General features: G+C 38.2%; 1 protein-coding gene across 3 annotated transcripts in view; it reads left to right on the top strand.

Moving 5' to 3' along the window:
* The window catches only part of EEF2K (eukaryotic elongation factor 2 kinase), a 74,028-nt gene extending 53,599 nt beyond the window's left edge, over positions 1-20,429 (top strand). The window contains exons 13-19 of one of the 3 annotated variants that reach the window (XM_072597884.1): positions 1,132-1,197; positions 2,477-2,611; positions 2,871-3,059; positions 6,144-6,268; positions 7,740-7,820; positions 13,516-13,694; positions 18,830-20,429. In XM_072597884.1, the coding sequence (XP_072453985.1) occupies positions 1,132-1,197; positions 2,477-2,611; positions 2,871-3,059; positions 6,144-6,268; positions 7,740-7,820; positions 13,516-13,694; positions 18,830-18,939 (885 nt within the window). In that variant the 3' untranslated portion in view covers positions 18,940-20,429. The remainder of the gene's footprint in view (positions 1-1,131; positions 1,198-2,476; positions 2,612-2,870; positions 3,060-6,143; positions 6,269-7,739; positions 7,821-13,515; positions 13,695-18,829) is intronic. The other 2 variants (XM_072597885.1, XM_072597886.1) reach the window with 2 other exon arrangements.
* The last annotated feature ends 1,301 nt before the right edge of the window (positions 20,430-21,730 follow it).

Here is a 21,730-nt window from a genome sequence, read left to right as displayed (position 1 = left end):
GTAAACAAACAAACAAAAGCGAAACTCCCATAACAAATATACAGTCAAGCAAAACAAATTCCTGTCTTGGCCATAGCCAAAAACATGTCTCATTCTGTATATTTAGTCAGTCACCTCTCTGTCAAGAGGTGGGTGGGCTTATTCACTGTTCTGCAGTCCTTTGGAATTATGGTTGGTCACTGCATTGATTAGAGTCTTCAAATTGGGAGAAAATATGCATGAAAATATGAATCTCTATTATGTGAAGCTTGTTTTTTTGGAACTAGACTAGATAATGAGATCGTAGAACTGGGAGAGGGACCTCAGAGGTCTCTGTCCCTCCTTTTGCAGTTGAGGCCACCAGAGAATTTGGGCAGCTAGGCATAATGGATAGAGCACTGAGCCTGGAATTAGGAACACTTATCTTCCTGAGTTCAAATCTAGCCTCAGAGCTCACTCTGAGCCCTTGGTCAAGTCACTTAACCCTGTTTGTCTCAGTTTCATCATCTGTAAAATGAGCTGGAAAAGGAAATAGCAAACCACTTCAGTATCTTCGGCAGGAATACCCCAAATAGGGTCATGAAGAGTCAAACACGACTAGAATAATTGAACGGAAAAGTCAAGTGATTTGCCTGAGCTCACACAGGTACTAAGTGTCAGAGTTGTGATTTGTTACTAGGTCCTCCGTGGAGCTGGTGTTCTTTGTAGTGTACCATACTGCCAGTCCTGCAGTCCATTCTAGATCTAATGTGCAAGCCTAGGTAGACTATACTAACTCCTCTTTATAACCTTAGTGTCTTCCTGGTGATAGGGCTTTGTCCAAGTGTGGCTGCCATCTTGAGGGTGTATCATTAGGAGAGCCTTAGTTTTCATGGTCTGACCTTGAAACTATGGATATGAGTTAAAATAATAACAGAATGTTAGCCCGGAGTCAAGGAATAATTGTGGTTTGCCCAAGGGCAATCCAGATAGAGAACCAGCTAATCTGGTTTCTTTGGGGGATGGGAAGAAGTAAAACACATTGCTTTTTTGAACAAGCCTCAGTGAGGGATAGGTCATCCTGTTCCAGATCAAATGGATCATTAAAGGTGGGAGTCAGGAAGAGGAGAAGAGATATATGGTTTAATCATCTAAATCTTTGCCTTTATTTAGGCTCATTCAAACGGCAACCGGAAACAATATGAATCTGATGAAGATAGTCTGGGCAGTTATGGAAGGGTAAATAATACTGTTTCTTCATAAAGAATTGCTTCTGGTCCTGTGTGTAAAAGTGCTTTATAAACCGGAATGTGCTCTGTATCAGCTGTAGTCATCCACCGACCACTCCATTTCACATAACCAGCATTCTCTGGTTTACAGGGGTACCTCTCCATTGGGTCTTTTATTTCCCCCATGAGCTCATTTTCTTGAAGAAAAGGTATTGTAGCAAGTACTTATTGAGCCCGAATACATGCAGAGCAAGGCTCTGTGAAGATACAGAGTTGTGACATGCTTGCTATCCTCAAGGAGCATATGATCTAATTTGGGGAGAGACAAGATAGATGAAAAGATAACAGTACTAGATAGCAAGTGCTTAAGAACTATGGACATTAAGAGGAGTTAAAGATGGTTTCCCACTTTGGTAGGAAAGGAAGGAGATAGGGGTTTTGAGGAATGGGTAGGATCTGAGTGGTTGGCAGGGATAGGAAGGACATTCTCAATGGGGAAAATGTTGTGAATAAAGGCATCTTTGAGGGACAGTGAATAGACCAATGGAGAGTTTGTATATGGGAGTGGTGAGAAATAAACGTAATCTCCCACAAGTTAATTCTTAAGTCTGCCAGGGGCTCACTGGCTTAAGTGGATCCCATTCTGAGATTTTAATTTCCTACCTTTTGCACCTCATCCAGCACATACTTGTTGTTCCATTCTAAAACTTGGCGTCCCCAGCTTGTTGGCCTAGATCATAAACTATCTCTTTTTCTTTTCAAATGTCCATCTTGTTTTTTAACTACTGGGCCAAACAGTGTCTAAGAAAAATGGAGTTGATTTCAGTTGAGTTCATTAGCATTTGATTTGATAATATTGATAATTATTTTTTTTATTGCTATTGCCTTTATGGTGGTTTATTTTTTTAAAATGCAACACAAAAGAAATTGACTGAAAGTCGAGTGGTTATAGAACTGGGTTTTTTTGAGCTACTCCTTGATTGGTCTAGAGTGTCTTTATACAGTGGCTGCTTTCAGGATTGCCAGATGTTTTTGTCAGTTGCTAAAATGTTCCATCTTTTTCCATGTTAGCTGAAGTGGCTGTGTTAAGGGTGATTAGGAATGGAGTGGTGTAAGTCTGCAACAGCCCTATAAACTTAGGTCTTGACTGTTCCCAGTACTAACCTCAGGATATTTGTGAAGCAATACCTTCTGAGGTCTCACCAGCCAGGTGAAGGTGAAATGCATTAACTCCCTGAGTACCTCTCCTCTTTCAAAGGTAAATGTTGTAATACATTCTCTTCTTCTAGGTCAGTGTGGAGAAATGGAATCTCTATAACTCTGCCAGACTTCACCTCCAAAGGCCATCCTGTGTTGCTGTGGAAATGCAGAGACTTAATGATCTGGACCTTGAAAGGAAAATTGGGAAGTCCATTTTGGGGAAGGTATTGGTGATGTGCATTTGAGAGAAAAGAAAAAAAGGGGGGAAATATTTTACATCACACCAAAGGGAATCTGCCCATCTAGCACTAATCCAATCATAAGTGATTTCTCTAAAGACTGAATACCGATCCTTTGCTAATCGCTTTCTCTTGCAGATTGACTTCCATGGGCTATCTCAGTAGGTTTGATACTTTATTTGATGCAGCTGTCAAGCTGCTTCCTCATAGACCCTCCAGACTGACACTGTTGTCTGTGGGGCAGGTTCACCTGGCCATGGTACGTTACCATGAAGGAGGGCGCTTTTGCGAGAAGGACCAACCCTGGGATCAAGAGTCAGCTGTCTTTCACCTGGAGCACGCAGCAGACCTGGGGGAGCTTGAAGCCATTGTGGGTCTTGGACTCATGTATTCCCAACTCCCCCACCACATCCTGGCTGATGTCTCCCTAAAGGTAAGAGATGGCAGGGCCAGGACCAATGGGATGATTTCTGAATGTAGCTGTTGCAGTGGTAATAGCCCCATTGGCATATGAGTGGCAGCGTTACTTCTATGTGTGCTCTGTTAGTCAATTATTTTTGGAGATTCAGTCTCCCTACTTCACCCAGGCTGGAAGTACAGCAGTTACTCATTGGCCCAATCCTACTGATCATGGATGCTTCGACCTGCTCTGTTTCCAACCTGAGCCATTTTAGTCCTCTTTAGGCAATTTAAGTACGGCTTTTCTTCCCCCTTGTCTCCTTGCAGGGGCTGTTCATATTAGTGCCAGACATGGTATGGACACCTGATTGGCTTTATCCCACAGCATCTCAGAACTCTATAGCTCAAGTGATTCACCAGGTTCAACCTCACCCATAGCAGGGTTCATAGGAAGGCGTGTACCGCCATACTGTACCTGACTATTGATAATTCTTGATATGGTAACAACAACAGTAATAATTGCTGACAAGTATATAGCACTTGAAGATTTGCAAAGTACATTATTTCATTTGATCCTCAAATCCACACTGTAAGCTCCCAGTGAAGTGAGTACTATCATCCTGATATTACATATAAAGTAACTGAGGTTAAAAGTCTGAGACTTGTAAAGCTACAACTATTTCTTAACATTTCAATTATTTTTATTTATTTCATTAAATATTTTCTAATTACATGTAAAAAAATTTTAGCACTCATTTAAAAAAAATTTTGAGTTCCAAATTCTCTTCCTTCCTCTTATTCCTTCCCCCTCTTTGAAAAGGCAAAAATTTTTCATGGATTATGCATGTGAAGTCATGTAAAACATATTTCCTTATTAGCCTTGTTGTGAAAGAACACAGTAAAATAATAAAAATAAAGTAAAAAAAGTATGCTTTTCCTCTGCATTCAGATTCCATCGCTTCTTTGTCTGACAAGGAGGGAGATAGCTTTTTTCATCCTGGGTCTTTTGGAATTGTCTTAGATCCTTAGATTGTTAAGAGGAGCCAAGTCCTTCACAGAAGTTTATCATCTTTACAATATTGCTTTTACTCTGCTTAATGCTGTCCTGGTTCTGTTCACTTCCCTTTGCATTAGTTCATAGAAGTCTTCCCAGGCTCATCATTTCTTATAGCACAATAGTATTCCATCACAATCATATACCACAACATGTTCAAACATTCCTCAGTTGATGGGCATCCAGTTCTTTGCCACCATAAAAAAGCTGCTATAAATATCTTTATACAAAAACATCCTTTTCCCTTTTCTTTGATCTCTTTGGGATATAGACCTAGTAGTAGTCTTACTGGATCAAAGGGTATGCACAGTTTTATAGCTCCATGGGCATAGTTCCAAATGGTTCTCCAGAATAGTTGGATCAGTTCACAACTCTACCAACAGTGCATTAGTGTTCCCATTTTTCCACATCCTCTTCAGCATGTCATTTTCCTTTTATGTCATATTAGCCAAGCTGATAGGTATGAAATGGGTACCTCAGAGTTATTTTAATTTACATATCTCTATTCAGTAATGAACTAGAACATTTCTTTTATGTGACTATTGGATTCTTCTACTGAAAACTTCCTGTTCATATCCTTTTACCATTTATCAGACTGGAGAATTAAAGCCAGAGGCAGGATCTGTACCAGGTTCCTCCTGACTTCTGAGAAGTCCCACCCTTTCTCCTCTGTTACATAACCTCCTGGCAACACTTTTTCTTCTCTGTGACAAGATGTATTATAAACTAAAGGAGGTGATAATCACCACCTTGTTTCTCAGCTTTTTGTATTGTGCAGCATGCTTATAAATTTCTTCATTTACTATGGGGAAAATAAGTTTTTTATTGATCAAAAATTTGTGGGTAAGGGAAGCCAAAGAGAAAGTTGTAGGGAAGAGCCTAACTGGTTTATACACCACCAGGTAAGATGTCACAAGACCAATATGTCTTGGCGTGCTGCTTGGGGAAACATTGAGCACTTCTGTTTGCCTAAAAATAACTATGGCACTCATCCAGACAATACTCTAATGAACACACAGAAGTGAATGCAACTTCCAAAGGAATTTCCCTCACAAGTAGTGCCTTATCAATCAGACCTCAAGCATTTATTAAGCATTTACTCTGTGCCATACAGTGAGGACTCAAAGTGGGATAAAAGTCAGGAACAGGCCCTGTTCTTTAGGAGCTTATGTTCACACATAAATCAGTAGATATAAGATAAATGCAGAGGAAGATGGAAGGTAGCCTTAGGGAAGGTACTAGCAACTGGAAGCACTTATATCTTGTATGTTTTCCATGAAGTCATGGAGATGGCCTGGCTTGTGAAGCAGTGCATGCAATAAGTCCTTTTGGCAAAGAGGCTCTGAGCGACAAAGAGGGATGACAGCTTTGGCAACATGAGATCATCAAGTTTTTAAGCCAAGGCCAGATGCTGAGTGTGGAAAATCACCATTATACTGTTTGTGCTGAGGGAAGCCTGATCACTTGAATTTGGCAAGTTTCTTCTCAAGTATATGCCTTCATTTCCACGTCTCTCCATGACCTTCCTTTTTTATCTTAGGAACGGATAGTCTGAGACTGCCATGCTACCTGCCTGATGAAATTACCAAAATAGACACAGTACCATAAAAAGAGGGGGCCCAGTCTTCCAGACATGTATTTGTAGCAGATTGATCAAGGATATTATCATCAATGTCCAGCATTGTATATTGGATAGCATAGCATCATAAATTCAGAGCTGGAAAGGGATCTTAGAAGCCATTAGATCTATCTTCTTTCAGTTTTTAAATGAAGAAACTGAGGCCTATAAAAGTAAATGGTTTACCTAGGCCATGCAGCCAGTGAATTCCTGAAGCAAGATTCAAAGTCGAGTCTTCCCTACTCCCAGGTGCAGTGTTTGGAATGATTAATAATGTTTATTTAATTTCATTAAAAAAAAAAAACAACTTGGTCTGTAAGATTCCCAGAGGTTCCTTCTTGAAACATCATAGAAAGAAAGAAGGAAAAAAGAGAAAGACAGAAAGATCATAAAGATATACATAATACATATTATGTATAAATAATATTTTTGGCTATGTTTGATAGGAATCGGAGGAGAACAGAGCAAAAGGATTTGATTACTTACTGAAGGCTGCAGAAGCAGGTGACAGGCATTCTATGATCCTTGTGGCAAGAGCCTATGACACAGGCCTGAACCTCAGCTCTGACAGGTAATAATAATTTGCTTTTATCAAACTTGATACTTTTCTGGTTACAAACCCTGCAAGATAAGTTGTTCAGCGAGCATCATCCCCATTTCATGCACATAGAGAGAAAGCTGACCTTTAGAGCCAGGAAGGCCTGGGTTGAAGTACTGTGTGTGTGTACATGCTACCTGTGTGACTCTAGGCCCCGCCCCCTACATCCCCAGTGGCCTGGGAAACTCTAAGGCTGTAAATTACAGAGAAGGTGCTACTTTGCATTGGTAGAAGGCGTTTCCTGATCTGGAATAACCTATCACAGATGTAGTCCCTATCCCTATACATAAAAGGAAATAGAGGCTCAAAGGAATTGGGCCTTTTTTAGTCATTTGCTAGTTTCAGTGCCAGAACTCAAACCCAGATCTTCTGACTCCCAAATCTGGTACCCAGTCCACTGAACCACACAGCCTCTTTAGGGAAAATGTTGAGTGATGTGGTTACAGATCCCGAAGAAAAACAGAAAGTTTCAAAAAGCCCTGTCTTGCAGTATGGGGATTTATTTTGTTTACTTATTCGGATTTGTCATAAGTACTTAGTTTTATTTCGTTTTTTCGGTGCAAGAAGATGAGGGGTGGGGTGAAGGAAAGGGCATCCAAAAAAAGAAAAGGAAAAGAAATTTAAAAGGGTCATTGAAGCATTTTTTAAATACATAGAAGGAAAGCCAGAAAGAATCATATACAAGCAAGATGAATTTATTATGAAGATATATATTTAAGCAGAAAAGCAAAGTATATGTGATAGAGATCCACAATTTTGCATGCAGTCTACTTTTTTTGTTCCATGTATATGAAAATACCTGTATTATTTGGTGTTTATTAAGTTCCAAATAAAAATTTGTAAATAGAAAAACACTGACCTGAGTATCAGGAGTCCTAGATTCTAGCTCTGAATTTGCAATTGTCTGTGGGCCACTTGCCCTTTCTTTTCAAGGAACAGAGAGAATTTTCCTTTGAAGGCAGTGGAATTGCCTGTTTGTGACAGTGGAGCCAGAGATCTATCTATTTATGATAAGAACTAAGAACTGTTAATGGGTCCCCTTATCTTTTTGAGTTGCCCTATTTTCCGTAAACACTGGACCCAGAGTATGCTGGAGGTCCTGACTGCGTCAAGGATGAAGCCCCTGCCCCTAGCTGATATATTTTGGTTTTTTGCATCCCAGTGTGGACTAGACTCCCTTTGTGTCCTTGGGAATCAAGACAGGTGCCAATTGGTCTACACTAGGCTGAGAAACTGTAGCTGGGACCTTGTAGATAAGCAGACCTTCCTATCTTCATAGTCTAGCACTTTCCAAGGGAAAAGAATGAGGCTTTGCCATCACCTTTTTCCTCCCCTTGAGGAGGGGTTTTATCCTTTTCCCACCTTTACTGCACCTTTCCCACTCCCATGCCCTGCCCCTTTAAGTGGAAATTTCTGGTATCTTCTCCTTTCTTTGTCTTTATAGAATGCAAACGTCTTTATGGATTATGAATGTTTTGGGCTCCATATATATGGTCATTGCTCTTGTGATGCACCTCGTTTTCATGTAAGTTTCATGAAGCTGTGATCACCTTTTGACAGACCATTATGGCGGTTGTGCATACCCATGATGTTTTCAGTCTCCCATCACCTGAGCAGACATTCCAAAGTTATATTTCTAGTAATGGTTGATGGATTTGCATTGGGACATGTGTTCTCTCTTACCTATTCCCCCTCCTGCCCAAGGATGTGCAGTTATGAAAAGCACAGGGTTTAAGAGACAATATGCATATGTGTATATAAATAAATTATAAATTTATATGTATTGTAAGTACACACAGACAGACAGACACACACACACACACACACACACACACACCACCACACATGGTATCCTGAAGCCAGCTCATACTCACTCTTAAAGGCCAGTGATTACATTTTCAGTGTGGGGATTTAAACCTTGGAAATCAGTAAAAGCTACAAATCAGGGCTTGATTTATTGTATTGTCAATTGTATAGACTTGAGAAAACGATCACATAAATGTTACTGGTGCAGATTAAACTTGACACTGTATCATGAATATATTCCTTCTCCTATCTCCCATCCGCTCTATCCTGTTGCTAAACATTTACTAGCAGACCCATCCCCATTCCCACTCACAGCCCCCCAACCCCTATAACCAAGGAACAAAACAAAAAAAACCTGAGCCACTCAGGGAATGAAACCATAGCCTTGGCCTCTTTATCCTTACTCTACTGTACCAGCTAAAGTGGATAGAAAAGTCATACTGTAGTTCCAGTTAAATGCTTTGGGGGGGATGGGGGCGATGTATTGTGGGACGAGAATCTTGTTTCTACTAAAGACCTTAGAACTCGGATCAATACGTTGACCAGTCTTAACTCCAGATAAATGATAGTGAAACATAATGTGATTTTAAAATCTTTTTTTTGGCGGGGGGGTGGTTGCAGTTGGGGTTAAGTGACTTGTCTAGGGCCACACAGTAAGTGTCTGAGGCTAGATTTGAACCTAGGTCCTCCTGACTGCAGGGCCAGTGCTCTCCACTCACTGTACCACCGAGATGTCCCCATAATATAATTTAAATGGAAAGAATTCACTGTAAATTTCCAGTAAAATGTGTGTAATTGCCACTAAAATCCTTAAGTTAGTCAGGTGTTAGTTAACATGACATGTAGGCAGAGTAATGTTTACAGTTACAGTTTATAGTTCTTGAGTTGCCTCATTTTTTTGGTATCTTTACAAAAAGCTGTCCCCACTTTTGGCAGAAGGGTAGTGGACCATGTTTGCAGATTAAGCCCCATGCTATCAGACATGGTTAATTTGTCTGGTTCTTTAACTGAATTTCTTAGTTACAAAGGAGGGTTCTAATTGGCAGGGGAAGCAGTATAGGAAAAAGCAGCAGTAATATTGTTTTAAAGACATCAGTTAAATTTTTTAAAAGAGGTTTTCAGGTATGAGTCTTTAAGATCAGGCTAAAAAAAGCCGTAAAAGTCCAGAGTGCCCTTGAGCCCGAATTCTTTATGAGGCGCAGCGAGGACTTCAAGGCAGAACATTACTGATAGGGGACATGGATAAGGTTTGAATTTGTTAAAAGTTTTTTATTAGTACCTTTTGTTTTTACATAACTTTCATTTCTATATATGCCCCTCTGCTATCAAGTCATCCCTTGTGACAAAGAATAAAAAGGAGATAAAAAATTCAGCAATTAATCTTAATAGTATTTGCAATATTCTGGACCCATAATCCCCCACTTCTTCAAAGAAGAAAGTGAGATACATTTTCTCAGCTCTTTTGTAAAGCCAAGCTTGACATAAAATTATACATTATTTCCTTTTTTGCTGTTCTTTTCATTTACATTGTTTCAATCACTGTGTATCTTGTTTTACCGATTTCATTTATTCCCTCTGTATCAATTCATAGATGTCTTAGAAGAGTGGTCTTCATTTATTCACTTGTTATTGGTAGGAGATGGCTGAGTTTTGGAGGTGCAGGGTTATGATTGGGTCAGTTAACATTTATTGAGTATCTACTGTATGTCAGGTACTGTGCCAAGCATTGGGTATACAAAAAACCCCCCAAAAAACAGGCCACTCTTCTGAAGGACCACATAGTCTAACAGAGGAGATCATGCAAACAACTGTGTACAAATAAGATATGTTCAGGGTAAAATAGGGAGTAGTTTTTTGAGAGAAGACACTAAAATCAGAAGATAGGAATTTAGCTGAAGCTTAAAGAAAGCCAAGAGGTAGAGAGGAGAGAGAGCATTCCTTCCAGGCTGGGAACAAGCAGTGAATCAAGAGATGGAATGGTACGCTAGCATTCAAAGAGAATCCTAGAATGTTAGAGCCAAAAAAAAGTCTAGTCCAAACCTCTCAGTTTTGAGATGAAGGAACAGAAAGGTAAAAATGACTCTCCCAAGGTGACATGAACTAGAGTTGTAGGCCCCTTTGCCCCGGTTTCCCACACTTGAAGGAGTAGGTGAAAAGTGGTTTATAAAGTAGTTGTTAAAACTCTTAATTAGATCATAATCCACATTTGTAGGTGTGGGTTTTTCTTTCTTTCTTTCTTTCTTTTTTTGTTATGGTGAGGCAGACATTCACTGGGAGTGAAGCCAAGGGAACAACTGCTTCATACCTCTGTTGAAGTGCAAGGCATTCTGAAAGGCCAGAGAAGCCATTCTTTCTGCCTACCATCTGGCTTTCCTCTTATCTCTTACTGAATGATCTTGGCTAAATTCCTTTTGGGGCTAAAATTTCTCACAGTTGGTGTCAGCCTTAAGGAGGAAATCTTTAATCCAATCAAGTAAGAGAGGTAGTCAACTGTTTCCAGTGCTCATTAGGATAAGGAATTAAAGGAGGAGCATTTGTTTCTATTAGAAGGAAAGGAAATGACAAATTGAGGTTGAAGTTGGGGCTCTTGTTACTCCAGTGTAATAGGTAAACCTTCTTTTCCCCAAAAGACTACATTAGAGGATCTTGAGACCTAGAGGTGACAGTGAAGTGTGGTCTCCTCTACCACCAAGCCTAGTCTAAGCTGTTCCCACTATGGGAGACAATCAATCATTCAGGTTTTGTGCTGGTTGCCAGGGATACAAAAGCCAAAAAAGACCAGTGTCTGACCCCAGGGAACTTATATTCTTTTTTTAAATTTATTTGTTTTCAGTTTTCTACAATCACTTTCATATATCTTAGATTTTCCCCCTCCGCCCTCCCTCCCCAAGATGGCATGCAGTCTTATATAGGGGGAACTTATATTCTATGGAGAGAATATATAATTATGTACATAATAAGTACCAAGTAATTAGTAAAGGAAGGTACTAACAGTTGGGGATCAGGAAGGGCAAACTCTGAAACTGTGGTATCAAATTCAGATAGAAAGGGGTCTCTCAGGGTGGTATATTGCCCTAAAAACCACAAATTAAAATTATCTCTACTATATTTCATTTTTATTTCTTTTGTTAAATATTTCTCAATTACATTTTAATTGGGTTTAGGCCACCTTCAGTTTAACACCTCTGCTCTAGAGGCCAGTTAGAATGAATCTAATGCCTTCTCCGTCTGCCATCCCTGCGGATACTTGTCAAGACAGCTGTCATGTTCTCCCTTGAGTCTCTCCTCCAGATTAAAGATGCCTCCTTTCTTCAACTGATTCTTAGATCCTATCCTCAAGGCTTATTGGTTTTTTTTTTGCAAGGAGTCTTTATTTTTTTGACAGTTCATATCACATAAAACAATTCCAACTTTTGGTCAAGTGATACTTCTTTTAAAACATTCACTTTTTTCAGTTCATACCAGCAGCTCACAGGCTTACTGGCATCATGGATTGGAGGTTCAGACCTCCTTTCTTGCTATCCACACCTAGAGTTAGACTTGGAAGAACAGTCACTTAATAGTTCCATAGCATCTTAAAACAGCAAGTTCTCATAACCAGGTTTCAGATATGACTGTAATTTCACTTTAGCTAAGGAACATCTTTTGAGGCAAGTCTTAAGTGGCTTACATGCCTTTCTATATGTGTTCTAGTTCCTGATTAAATAGCAATCATAAAATCAAATTTACCATTAAAACCTTAACTTTTCCATCAATGCCAAATTTTACCCGAGGTTACCTGCCTCTAGGAAACGTAGACTAAAATTCTTTTCTCCAAACTAAAGATGTCTCTGATTTAGTCTCAGTAATTAATTCAGTCAATTGTTTTAATACTAATTGCTTTTACATCACTTGGTAACATGTCCAATTTTTCTCCCCATCTTTCCCCTCCCCCTACCCCCTTATATCTTGCATTCTGATTACCCCTTCCCTCAATGTACCCTCCCTTCTATCACACCCCACCCTTCCCTTATCCCCATCTTCTCTCTTTTCTTGTAGGGCAAGATAAATTTCTATATCCCATTACCCGTATTTCTTATTTCCCAGTTATATGCAATAATAATTCTCAACATTCATTTCTAATACTTTGAATTCCAGCTTCCCCCCTCCCTCCCTCCCTACCCATCCCCACTGAGAAGGCAAGCAATTCAATACAGACTAAATATGTGTCGTTTTGCAAAAGACTTCCATAATAATCATGTTGTGTAATACTAACTATATTTCCCTCTATCCTACTCTACCCTCCCTTATGTCTTATTCCCTCATTTGACCTTGTCCCTTCCCAAAAGTGTTTATTTCTACTTACTCCCTTCTCCCATTTGCCCCACCCCAAGGCTTATTATTAACATTATTAGCATTATCTATCACTTCTTCTCACTCTCCAGTTTATCAGTGTCTTTCTTAAACTACGGTGCCCAGAACGGAACACAATACTCCAGATGAGACTGGACCGGGAAAGATTACAGGGCACTTCCACATCCTTAATTCTGGAAGTCACACCTTTCTTGACACAGCTCAAATTTGCATTAGGTTTTTTTGGCTACTGTATCATGCTGCTGACTCATATTAAAAGCTCACAGTCCACTGAAACTTTTTTTCAGATCTTTTTCAGAACAGCTGTCTCTCTCCAGTTCCCCATGTTGTACTAATGAAGTTGATTTTGTCAATCCAAGTGCAATATTTTACAGTTCTCCATTTTGAATTTCATCTTGGGTTCAGTCCATTGCTCTAGTCCAGAGGTTCTTAAAGTGTCGTCTAAAGACACCTGGGGGTCCCCAAGACCCTTTCAGGGGTCCACAAGGTCAAAACTATTTTCATAATAATAATGATGTTATTTGCCTATTAAGATATTCCTTCCTTTTCCATTTACATGTCTTTTTAACCCCAGATTTTCTTTAAATACTTCAACCGAAATTACATAGCTTAAACAATTGAATGCAACAGAAATGAGAATCCATTTGTGTTCTCTTAAGTCAGACAGCAGAGATTTGCAACAACAACAAAATTTAAATTGCTACTCTTACTAAATTTATTTGTTTTTAAAAAATGGGTGTTTTTTTCATAAAATGTCATTTATGATAATATGTAATGGGTTTATTATATTTAAATAAATTAATAAATATTTTTAGAAAGTTATCTTTTAATTTCTAATATAAAAATGTTGATAGGTATAGCCCATATAAACAAAACTTCTTTGGAAGAGTCCTTAAAATTTTTAAGTGTAAAGAGGTCCTGAAACCAAAAAGTTTGAGAACCATTGATGTAGGACCATTGTGATCCTCTTGGAGCCTGTTTCCATCATGGATCCACCTGTCGCTTTCCCACTCTACTGCTTTTGATAAACATGTCTCTTTTGTTTCTACCCTATTCCCCAGAACACAGAACTGGAAGGAGGCCCTACATTGGTATGACACTGCATTAAACACAACAGATTATGATGAAGGAGGTGAATATGATGGAATACAGGATGAACCCCGGCACACACTCCTGGCAAGAGAGGCTGAAATGCTACTTACAGGTGGCTTCCAGTTAGAGAAAGATCCAAAAAAAGCAGGTAGAGTAGCTATTTCCCTTGTTGGGTAGAATGGGTGGAGGGTAAGCTTTGGCCTTATTGGTGGTCAATTCATCAAGTCTTTCTTGAGACTACTTGGTCTCTAGCACCATGTTAATTTTGAGGGAGCTATAGACTAAGTATAAGATAAGATAAACTTTTTAATTCTGTTTAGAAGACCTAACTAAAATGCAAAAGAATGCAGAAGAGAAGTTATTGTTGAAGCCATAAGGGGGGGTGGGGAATCCATTTTGACTGGAGTAGTCTTAAGAGACTTCATAGAAGAGGAAGGCATATCTTGCATGATGGTGTAGGATTTTCAGAACTTCTTGCATAGCTTTGTAGCCTTTTCTTACAACTGCTCCAGGAGAACTTAAAACGTCGCCATCAGGGAAAACCAAGAACTAAAATAATATGCAACAGAACGAGAAAAGGGTTCCCACAAAAAAACAGGCCCAAAGCAAGAGTGTTCAATAAATTAAAGGTACTCACTTTCATCATTAATAAAAAATATAGTATGAGAAATGCTGTCTGTGTGATCATGGCCAAGAAATTTAGCCTCTCAGTGTTCCAGGCAATTCTCTAAGACTGTATTATGAAGAGAAAGTGCCAACCTATAGAGGAATTTCCTTATCCAGGTGTTCTGTATTGAGAGGGAAGACAGCTAGGTGGTGTGTGGACAGAGCACCGGTGCAGGAGTCAGGAGGACCTGAGTTCAAATCTCACCTCAGACACTTGATACTCACTAGCTATGTGACCTTGGGCAAGTCACTTAACCCCAGTTGCCTCATCTTGGGTCATCTCCAGCCATCCTGATGAATATCTGGTCACTGGATTCAGGTGGCTCTAGAGGCTGGTGACCTGCACAGCCCTCCCTTACTCAAAACAAAGTCAAGTGCAAGTCATGTCATTATTTCTTTGATGGCGTGGTCTTCTTCGGCAATGAAGGACAAACACACACAACGCACATTGAGAGGCAACTAGGTGGCATGGCAGATAAAGCTCTGGAGCTAGAGTCAGAAAGATCTCAGTTCACATTCAGTTTTAGACACCTCCTAGCTGTGTGACCCTGGACTTAACCTCTGGTTGCCTCAGTTTCCTCACTTGTAAAATGGAGATAATAATAGCATAGTAGCACCTACATCCCAGGATTGTGATGAGGCTCAGAGGAGATGATATTTGTAAAATATTTGGCACATGGTGCTATATAAGTATTAGCTGCTGCTCCTCCTCCTCCTCTTATTATCAGTAAAAATCACAAATCCTTTCTCTATCTCTTAGAAAAATCCTAACAATAAGACAAGTAAAAGCAATCAGGAGCTAATATTAACACGTTAATGAAGAGGTCAAAATATCATTTTTTTTTTTTTGTAGATAACTTGATAGAATAGTTAGAAAATCCAGTGCCCTCAACAAAAAAGACCAGACAAAATAAATAAGTTTAGGTTGCAGGTTATAAATAGTTTTTCAGTTATCTGGTAATCTTTTTTTTTTTACTTTGAAAATTGTATCATTTTATTTGTATGCTTAAGAAGTTGTGCATTGAAACTTAAAATATAGTTCTGTAAAAGCTACTTACTTATCACTGGAAGAAACGCGAGGGATACGGGAGGGTCTCACCTTTTCTGGATGATCATTAGGAAAAATTAAAGGAATAAACAAAACACAGTAAATTTTCTCTTAAAATATTTAAGGGGAACTTTCTCTGCATACAAATTTTATAAATGCACAAACAAATGCACAAATTTCTTTTGAGTACTAAATAAATATCTACTTAATAAACTCCAGCTGAATCTCTCCAGCTAGTCCATCACTTTTATTAACATGCAAAAAATTGCACTCATGCATGTGTAATCTTGAAAGGATATGCTCATAAAACAATTCTTAGTCATTTACAGTTTCTAGAGCTGTGCTGAAGTAGAAGATTTCATTTATATTGATAAAGCTCCCACCATGCCACAGAGTCTGGAAAAAGTAAAAGATGAAAAACAAGTCAAAGGTATAGAAAAAGATCATTTGTGGTCATCTTCTTACCTAGCTCTTCATTCCAAAAAGCTGTGGTCTCATTCCTTCATTCAGTAAATACTTATTTGCATTCTCATATACTGCCAATAGAGACCAAGAAAATGTTATAAAAACAAGAAACCCCATTCACATTTAAAAAAATAAATATTTGAGAATTTACATACTTGGCTCTTAAGTCTTCCTAAAGGAAACTCTAAACCAGTATCTTTAGAAATGAAAGAAAATCTAAATAATTTAAGGGACGTTAAATGCTAATGAGTGAGTCTAATCAGCAAATGACAATCCTCTCCAATTAAGTTAACAGATTTAACATAATATCCATCAAGTTGTAAGATTTTAAAATAAAGTTATAAAGAAATTTCCGTGGGAAAGCAAACTAGCAAAAATATCGAGGGGGAAAACATTCTTGCTATCTCAGTCTCTAAAACTTAGTAATGAAGTGGTTGTCGAAACTATCTGGGACTGGGTAAGAAAGCAGAAAAATAAGACTAACAAAACAGAATCGTGATCCCAGAAATAGAAGGAATTATATGTTAAGTATTTGTGGTCTATAAACCTATGGAAAATAAAAACTAGGGAAAGGATTCTTTAATAAATATTGTTAAATATATATTCTACTTACACATACACATATATATTTGTGTACATATACAGTGTATATCCATACACACACAAAGACAAAAAGACCCATCAAAAAGATGAAAATGGAATAATATAGCTATCTTAACTGTGGTGGGTTTTTAAATTTTAAATTTTGAGAAAGCAAGAAAAATTTAGAAGATAATGTAGATGAATTCAATGATATTAAATAAAATTATGAAGAACAAAAATAATCTAAACAAAAAAGAAAAATAATGTGTATATGTAGTGAGGATTTATTTACAGCAAATCTAGAAGACAAGAAGCAGATATTTAAAGCGTAAAGAAACTAATATGGACACTCATGGGAAAACAACCCTTCACTAATAAATAAATGTAAAAGAATATACACAGATAATTTTCTAAAGAGTTACACTGATTGCGACTAATCACTTGAGGAAAAAAATGTCCCATGTCCTTAATAATCCCAGGTACCCAGCTGGCAGAAAATAAACAGAAATTATGAAAAGTTAGTGGAATTATGAAGAGACAAGTATACTCATACATCTTTGGTAAATTGGTGGCATCTTTTTGGAGAACAGTCCTTTGACTCAGTAGTCATGTAATTGGGAATATACCCAAAGGACATTACCAAAGAGTTTTGTGTTGTTATTTTTGAAAACACATGTGTGTGTTTATTAAAGTGTTATTATTTGTAATCATAGGAAAAAAACTGATAACAACCCTAATGCTCCACAGTTATAATTCTGTGATCTAGGAGTGACATGTAAAAGGAATTTTAAATGTGCAAAAACATAAGATATATCAAATAAAGAAAGCAGAGCCATATCCCCATTGGCCACAACTCTACAAAAGAAAAACCAAATATACAAATTCAGGGGCGAATGGAAAGACAGTGGGACAAGTCCAGAGAGCTGATGATGAACCAACCACCTCCTTTCTGACAAATTTGATGGAATTATAAAGGAGACATACATTTTCTAACAAAGCTAATGTGTAGTTTTGTGTGACTGTGCTTTTCTTTGTTTTCTTTTTAAATTCAATTTTATTTTATTTCCATTTCCAAGTTCTTTCCCTTTCATCTCCACCTACTCATCAAGAAAGTGAGAAAAATAAAACCCAATAGTCATGCAAAATAAATTCCTGCAATAGCCAGGTCCAAAATAATATGCTTCAGTCTACACTGAATCCATCATCCCTCTCTTGAGTCAGAGAGCATGATTTTTCATGTCCTCTGGAGCTCTGATTGGTTCCATTATGTTCCTAAAGCTTTAAAGTTGTTTGTCCTTATAGGATTGTTATCATATAAATTGCTCTCCCGAGTCTGCTGTCTTCATTTTGCATCGGTTCTTATAAATCATCCCAGGCTTTTCTGAAACTATCCCCTTCCTCGTTTCTGACAGCACAATAATATTTCATCTCATACATATACCATAACTTGGTCAAACTTCCTCCAAATGATGGGCACCCTCCCAATTTTCAATTCTTTGCCACCATGGAAAGAGCTGCTGTAAATATTTCTGTTTCTCTGTATCCTTTTCCTCTTTCTTTGATTTCCTTGGGATAAGGCCTAGTAATGGTATCACTGGGTCAAAGGGTATGCACAGTTTAATAACTTTGGGCATAGTTCCAAATTGCTTTCCAGAATAGCTAGACCACTTCACAGCTCCATTAATGTGCCTATTTTCCCACAATCCTCCAGCATTTATAATTTTCCTTTTTTGTTAACTTTCCCTGTCTGATGGGTGTGAGGTGGCATCTCAGTTATTTTAACTTGCTTTTTTCTAATTATTAGTAATTTAGAACATATTTATGTGACTATAATTTGTATTTCTTAGCCTAAAACTCCCTATTCACATCCTTAGACCATTTATCAGTGCTTCTTATGAATTTGGATCAGATCCCTATGTATCTTAGAAATGAATTCTTCATCAGAGAAACTTGCTGCAAAGATTTTTTCCTCCACAGAATTGTCATCAAGCACATCCTAGAATCACAGAGTTAGTGCTCTACCTCTACAATGTGCTTTAGCCGTTCTTACATAGGGAGTAGTTGTGTGACTTAATGGAACTTTTCAGGAAAAGGGGAAGCATTTATTAAACACCAGGCACTATGCTAAGCACTTTGCATACATTATTGGACCTCACAAAAGCTGTATGAATTAGGAGCTATTATTATCTTCATTGTGCTGATGAGGAAATGAGACCAATATAAAATGACTTGACATGGGTCACACAGCTTATAAGTGTTTGAGACTGCCTTTGAACTCAGGTCCTCTTAATTTCAGGCCCAGAGCTCTGTCCACTGTGCTACCTAGCAGTTCATGGTTCTTCCTGATTCTTGTCTTAACAACCCTGAAATAGAGAAATCTTTTTCTGCAAAGTCTGACCTAAATTTTTTCACAGCGTTTGGCCCTTGGCAGATTAAATCTGGTTTTCTTTGCCCACATCTGATTTTGTAACCCTATTCAGAGGATAAGTTTCATTCCTTTCATGTGTTGCTTTCTCTTTCAGGTGACCTCTACACTTCAGCTGCAGAGGCCGCCATGGAGGCCATGAAGGGCCGGCTTGCCAATAAGTACTATGAGAAGGCTGAAGAAGCATGGGCATTGATGGAGGAATAACCCACTGAATCTTTCACCACCATCCTTGTACATATGGGGGGGAGGGGAATTTTTTTAAGCTGGAAAGGAGAGAAAGACTTTCTTAATTTGTTCTAAAAATGCATTTTTAATGTGTTGTAAAACTTACTTTTGTATTTCACATTTGGACTTTTAGATTTCCCTTTGCTATAAGCAAAGAAACATATACATGCCTGTGAAGGCAGTATATTTGTTGGGTGAGGGAGGGAAGGGATAAACAGAAGTAGTGTCATAAACTTAGACCTACTTTTTGAGATTACCAATGAACATAAACTTTTTTTTAAATATATCTTTTAACTGTTAGAATTGAGTGAGCTGCTTTCTTTCCAAGGGAAGAAGTTATATATGTTGAGCTGTACTCACTCCTTTCTGTCTTCTGTGAACAATGTTAATATTTTGGTCACCAAAACAACCCTGACCGTATGGAGGAAACCTTAGGTTTCATGACTCCAAAGGCTGCCATTTATGGAGGTAGGCGGGATCTTCAAGTTTGCCTTTCATGGAATGCAAACTGATTGGGGAAACTATTAAGTTTGGAAATGGTTTGAAATAAAGTTAGAAAGTCTCCTATGGAATCATTCCTCCAGATTTCCATGGGTGCCCAAGTGAGGAGGGAATGCAGTTCCCCTAAGCTCCTTCCACCATGGGGAGCTTTCTGCTGAGTTCTCTCTGTTCATTCAACTCAGATGCCTTTATTTTTAATGTTTTAATTATTACTATTACACAGCAAAAAATATATATAAGATACATACTATTTTGAATTATATTTCCTTCAGCAAGCTTTTAAATAAGAGATTTGATAACATTGTATGCAACATATTTCTACCTCCAAGTCTTAAATTATCTAGTGAGGAGCGGAATAGCTGGGAAGCAGATGTTTGAGAAAGTGATATCGTTGCATGTTTGAGCTTTTTTTTTAATCCTACTGGAAATTTATTCAACATCTTAATGTAAAAACAAACACACCGCACCACTGAAGACCTTTGTATATGGTGTACCATTCCTGGCCTCCAACATCTGTCAGATGTTCTCCATTATTACTTTTTTGTCTGAATCTCCACTGATCTGAATGTAATTTTCAACTCCCTCGTTCCATCGAGAACTGTATTGCAAGGAAGGGAAAGGCTTGTTCATTCGCACTCAGCTCATTCAGTTTGTTCACACATGACCAGACTGAAATTTCTCTTTGCTTATCTCGTCTCTCTTCAGAGACTGTAAGTTTATAGTACAAATAAAATTTCAGGACAAATGTTTTAAAAACATGGATGAGAACAAACTTATCATTTGGTCTGAAGCACTTTAGTGGTATCCGTCTTCATGGACGTAAGTGATATGCTAATTACAAAACATTTGTATCTGTTCATTGAAGAATGTCCTCTAAGGAGTACTACTGGGAAGCACTTTTGTTGATCTGGTTTGAGTTGCTGTATGTTCTTGAAAGGAATAAAAATTCATTTCTTTTTTTAAAAAAAGGATGTAATTCAAAATTTTTGCTAATTAAGCCTACCCCCAGATTATTACTTTATGGGTTACAATCTGGCCATTGGATTGATGTGTGTCCTTTCCCCTCTGTTTCTGAAACTAGATTATAAATTAATTTAAAAGCAATCTGGTGTAGTGAGAAAAGTCCATATCAGGTTTAAATTCTTTACCACTAAGTAGTTGTGACCATGAACAAATCACTTAACTTATGCGGTTGCTAGGTGGCGCTGTAGATAGCATTATGCCTGGTGTCAGGAATACAGCAGTTCAAGCGTGGCCTCAATTTGTGTAACCCTGGGTAAGTCACTTTCCTCTGTTTGCCTCAACTTTCTCATCTCTAAAATAGGGATCATAATAGCACCTGCCTCCCAGGTTGTGAGGATCAAATGGGATCATTATAAAGTACTTACCCTGTATAAATGTTAGTTATTATAACCTTCTCTAAACCTCCATTTCCATATTTGTAAATTAAAGTTAATAATACATGTAATACAGGTAAATCAGGGTTGTATTAAATGAGAATAAAGCATTATATGAATCAGTTATTATTATTTAGGGTAAGGACTCAATTTTTATATCTTCAGTATGTATCATCCATCTTTGTATGATGTCGTTGCCCAGTAAATTACAGGTAGGTGAGTGAAGGAAGAAAATTGAGAACCCAAGCTTCACCAGGTTTCTTCTCTTGCTCTCCCAATCGAAATGGTACCTTAGTCAGGATCAGGAAATAGAATTAAGTAGCCTTGGAGACTAGGGAAATTTAAGTAGAAGTTTCATTCAAAGCCTTTTTTTGCATGTTTTTTGAAGGTCTTTGTTCAAGAGCTGCCTTTCTAAAGGGGTAGAAGAATTTTCCACTTTAAAAATTCCAATCTCCTAAGATCAAATGGCCTCCTTTTCAACCAGATAGATCTTTGTAGCCTGGCTTTTATAGGAGAAACCAACTACAAAGTGCCACCTCTCACAAAGACCCTGAACCCAGAGAACTGAAGGGGAATTTTACAGGTCACCAAATATCAAACTCCTTATTTTACAAATGAGGGGCCTGAGGTCCAGAGTGGTTCTAATGCTAGTTCATGGGGAAATGGGCATGTGATTTGTTTCTGCTAGGGTCGGTTGTTTTGGAGAAGACTAGGTGATGGTTTGAGCCCATGAAGTAAATTGAGTGTGATTACCATTCAATGAGGGCAACTAGGTGGCAAGGTAGATTGAGTGCCAGGTCTGGAGTCAGGAAGACTAATCTTCCTGATTTCAAATTTGACCTCAGACATTCACTGGCTGTATGACTCTGAGC

This window comes from Notamacropus eugenii, chromosome 3 (assembly GCF_028372415.1).
Source record: "Notamacropus eugenii isolate mMacEug1 chromosome 3, mMacEug1.pri_v2, whole genome shotgun sequence".
In the NCBI taxonomy this organism is placed as follows: domain Eukaryota; kingdom Metazoa; phylum Chordata; class Mammalia; order Diprotodontia; family Macropodidae; genus Notamacropus; species Notamacropus eugenii.
The sequence above is the reverse complement of the archived record's forward strand: the minus strand, read 5'-3'. Positions and strand labels throughout refer to the sequence as shown.